This window comes from Acanthisitta chloris, unplaced genomic scaffold (assembly GCF_000695815.1).
Source record: "Acanthisitta chloris isolate BGI_N310 unplaced genomic scaffold, ASM69581v1 scaffold16305, whole genome shotgun sequence".
Classification (NCBI taxonomy): domain Eukaryota; kingdom Metazoa; phylum Chordata; class Aves; order Passeriformes; family Acanthisittidae; genus Acanthisitta; species Acanthisitta chloris.
The window spans coordinates 125,963-130,740 of NW_008672310.1; the positions used below are offsets into that span (position 1 = coordinate 125,963).

The 4,778-nt window shown below is 43.9% G+C and overlaps 1 protein-coding gene across 1 annotated transcript in view; it reads right to left on the reverse strand.

The window, feature by feature from the left end:
* KDR (kinase insert domain receptor (a type III receptor tyrosine kinase)) overlaps nt 1-4,778 on the reverse strand; it is a gene marked incomplete at its 5' end in the record, with an annotated part of 28,391 nt that overhangs the window by 8,591 nt on the left and 15,022 nt on the right. Inside the window, 3 exon segments of the mRNA XM_009074473.1 lie at nt 1,196-1,352; nt 3,080-3,168; nt 4,398-4,511. Of these exon segments, the coding sequence (XP_009072721.1) occupies nt 1,196-1,352; nt 3,080-3,168; nt 4,398-4,511 (360 nt within the window).

The following is a 4,778-nucleotide window of genomic DNA, read 5'->3' on the forward strand; positions in this document are numbered from 1 at the left end:
TCTTGATTTTAAGCATAAATCTACCAAGTATTACAACACTGGTGGCTAAACCCCTCATCTTAAAGGCTGCTTTGTGTCTACATACGTCTTACAACATCCCAACTCAGAGGGTCAGTGCTTACCCCAGAGAGTACTGAAAGGACCAAAATGATGTGGAAATACATAAAGTGCATGCCTGACATTACCTATTAGTTTGCATAGAAAATGCAAAATCATCCTCCCTGTTCACATTCTGATGTTTTTCTTTGCATTAAATAATTTTAGTAGTAGTTGAAGTACAGGCAGTTGAGCTACATCCTTCCTCCTGGCTAGTCTGATCCCTTCCCCTAGATAAAATTTGCAGCCTATGAAATGGCAGCACTGAGCATGGCAAGTGCATCAGTGAAACTGCTGCAGAGGGTATGTATATCCCTGGAAGGCTTTGAATGAGTGCATAATTCAGGATTCCTGTTCCTGACAGACCACCCGTGTCAAGGGAAGGTAAATCAACCTCTCTGCTAATAAGCAGTGAAGAAGATAGTGTTTCACAATACTTAACTTCTGGGTAAACATTGAGGAAATTCAGTTAGCATCCTGGCACATCCCTCTCTGCACTGCCTTTGGAGTTTGTGCTCTGCAATTTTTGTTGAAGAAACTGGGACATTAAATAGACACATCTCCAAGTGGCAGTGCACTCTTTTCAGATGGGACATTATCTGGGATTGGGCTGAGGGGTTTGGGATGCTAAACTAGACAATCCATAGCTCAGGAATTTTGGTCATTCAGGAAATACCTTGCACACAGCTTTAAGGGAGCTTTGAAAATCACACAGTAACAGTCATAGTCATAGTGTCATACTGTAGAGGTATCAGTGATGGTCCTCATATAGGTGAGGCTTATCAACCTGAGTGATTCATAGAATCATAGAATTTTAGGGGTTGGAATGGACCTTACAGATCATCTAGTCATAATCCCCCCTCCCATGGGCAGGGATACCTCCTCACTAGACCAGGTTGCTCAAGACCTCATCCAACCTGGCTTTGAACATCGCCAGGGTTGGGGCATCCACCACTTCCCTGGGCAACCTGTGCCAGTGTCTCACCACCCTCACAGCAAAAACCTTTTTCCTAATATCCAACCTAAACCTCCCCTCCAATGTCCCTCATCAGTTCCACCAATGACAGCTGTTCCAACACCAGGAAAAGACATATCCTACCATCCTCCTCTTCCACATCACTCAGGGATCGCTCCTCCACAAAGCCCGAGCTTGCTGAGCTCTGGCTGCTCGTGATGCTGTCCAACCGTTGCTTCAGGTCTGCAGAGACATCGCCAACGTAGTTCTCTTTACCCTGACGAAACCTGGCACATTTGGTCTAGAAATTTGAGGGGAGAATGACAAAAATGAGATGCTGGAAGCGTGCCAGAAGCTTCTGCTGGAGAGGCAATGATGCTCCCCGTGGTCTGTGCCAAGTGCACCACTGAAGGCAGGGAGAGCAGCCCAACGCTGGCATGATCAGCCCCTCTGCTCCAAGCCAGCTCTGGTTGGGGCACCAGGCTGGTGCAGTGACAGCACCAGCAAACCCCAACCCATAACCACACAGGCTCACCAATTCAAACACCCTCTGCCACTCCACAGCACAGCTTTCACCTGCTCTCGTGTCCTCCCAGCCAAACCCCAGCAACATCTCCACATGCCAGGGAACAAATGCACACTGAGGAGATGACCTCCTCAGCCCTGTGGTACCCTCCACTTGTGAAGCATGGATGGATGGATGCTGCCAAACTCCCTCTCATGCACTCCAGCCTCTTCATACTGCTACAGCTTTACCTCCTACTGCTGCAAAGGCTCTTCTGCTAAACCTCTACCATTGCCAAAACCCTAGCAGCCATCAAAATCTGAGATATTTCCTTCTTCCCCTGAGCCACTGAATGCCTCTAGGGAGGAATCCAACCCCGCAGGCTTCCTCCACCACATTTGCATTTTCTCCTGCTTTGGTTTGGTGATTTTTTTTCCCTGGCAGGGCTGTTTTTTAACACTGACAATTCCCATCCCCACCACTTGTGTAAGCAAGGGTCAGCACCCTTGTGAAACCCTGTCTCTTCCTTCAAGGCCTCTCAGATACTTATCTTTTTGCCTCACAAGAAGATGCAACAAGTTGCCTTTGCCAATATAAAATAGTAAAAAATGTCTCCAAGGATACAGAAAAAAAAACAACCCTGAAGAACCAACAGGCAGTGGGAAGAAAGCTCTGATCTAAACAGAGCAGCTGCAGGAAGATGCAGGTCTACCAGTGTGGCAGAGCCCTGCCCAGGGGCCTCCCTCTTGGCTGTGGGTAGAAAAGGGTAGGGTCCTGAGCATGATGCTCAGTGCTAGGTACACATAGAGATGTCCTTCATCCAGCAATCTGATCTTCAGAGGGTATGGGATCCTCCCAGCCCTCTCCAGAAATCAGACCCCTCTCAGAGGTCCCCAAAAATGAGTTTGAAAATGTAGTCTTCATCCTTCCCCTTTCAAATCTAGTGCAAAGAGAGGGTGCTGCGATGGAGCTCCCCTTGGCAAGGGACTTGGGAGGTGAAAAGCTAAATGTAAACTCGTGAGATATATCAGTTATACAAAATGATTGACAGCAATATATATGTATAGCCTGATTCAGGCATGAGCCATAGAGACAGCAGAAATGATAACCACATGATAGCAGATACCTATGATGGGTATCTGATGGATATACATACTTAGCAGGGAGTGCAGTTATTTAAGGTGGTCTGGAGCTTAACTAAGAAAGGAAAAAATTCAGGCTGATAATCAGAAAAAACTTCCTGAAAGATACGGCCAAGCACAGAATAATCTGCCAAGGGAAACAGTGGAAGCCCAGTTCCTTTGCACATTTTAAGCTAACAATAACAAAACAGCTACATTGCAGGGGCCAGGGGAAAGACTAGATGACCTCTGATGTCTTTACCATCTCTCATTCCCATGAGAAGTACTAAGACATTCAGTATCCCCAAGGATTGCCACTTTGGTCTGCACTAGAAAAAGAAACATTGTGTATGGAAAACCCCCACCAAATCAAACATTCTATTGTTAATCTTGACTCTTTACCTTGTATGGGACAAATTCACTCCTCTTGCTTCGTAGGTAAGCTGAAAGATTTCCAAACTTGCAATATTCCACGATCACCATGAGTGGGCCTGTCCAACAAGTAAAGCAATTTCTTAGAAAGACCATTATATCCCACCTTATCTCACAGCATAATTTGTGGCTAGATATACACATATTTCAGAAAGCATTCTACTATTCAGAGGTTTTTAAAAATACCAGTAATAACAAAAACTAAATAAATCTAATCAAAGCAGGGAAATGATTCCTCTTCCTGCTCTATGTAGAAGTAAAACAAAACACATACTTTCAAAAATCACAGGCTTAATTTCATATGTGAAAATATACAGTGGTGTGCTTATACTTGAACTGCCAATAACTGCCTATGTTAATGGACATTGTAAGGATGTGACATACAGATTTGAATGAATTTCAATGCAATTACCCACTGATCTGCAATAAAGTACAGACATGATTATCCATGCATTTTTGTGCAGACAATTAAAGTAATAAAAGTTTTAATCTTGGTTTTAGACACAGATGCCTTAATGTACAGTCCAAATGTGATATTTCATGCTCAAATTTGCTTCATATAGGCACATGCTACAATGATTAATTTCCATCCCAGGTTCCACATACTGGGCATCTCTATTTTATTATGGAATAAACATGGAAACAAATATTTATGGACTTTGTTTCCCTCAACTCCTGCACTTCTGTCATGGAACTTTACAAATTAAATTCTGATCCCACAGCCAACAAGTCAGCTTCCCTGAAAAATTATTACTGAGTTACTTTATACTGAATTTCTTCCAAATTAGTCTGCAGTGCTGGATTTGTGAAACAAAACATCTGCCTCTGATTATAAAGCAAAATAGGTTCATCCACCCAGAGCTGGCCTCCAAATTGCAATCTCCTCTCCTACACACACACAGAGGCACCAACAGCCCATCCAAAGGCAGAGAGGGAAGTCACAACTTGCAGTCACAGTACAGCTGGCAAACAAGAGCAAGAGCTTAGATCAGCTTCAAAGTCTGTTACAAGTAGGGCATCCACTATGAAGGTGGATCTGAAGTACAGAAGAGCAAAGTGATAGAACAACTAGAGGATGGAGCTGGATGTAGAACTCAGGGCTACTGAGTCCTTATTCCACCTCTGGACCTGCTGACTCTTACCAGATTTTAATTTTGTTTAAAAAAATAACCAAACCAAAAGGCTGTTTCTTCCAACCCTTAATTTTGAAACTCATTTTTCTAAGCAGCAGAAATGGAAGAAGTAAAGTTTTCATTAGCACCTTCTCACCCACCATGAAGTTACTCACCTCCAGGCTTTGTGCAGGCTCCAAGTAAATTGACAACATTGAGATGATGGCCAATATGAATGAGGATCTTCAGCTCTGACATAAGTGCTCTGTGCTCACTATGGGTTGCCCCCTCTGCAGAGGTAAAACATAGATCAGGAGCATCACAAACAGTAAAGTTGTGCCTTCCTCCCCATTCTCTTCTGTAATTTATCCAGCCCACCTAGTGAGAAGCAATGTTGGCTGGCAGCCTGGTTCAGCTATGCTTCAGGACACTGATGAAAGCTAGGAACATGCATGACAGGGTTGGGTTTGCTCTGCTTTTGAACAACTCCCAAAGCTTACCAAAGGCAGTACATCAGAACAAGGACACAAACAACACAGGTTAGCAAACATCCTTTT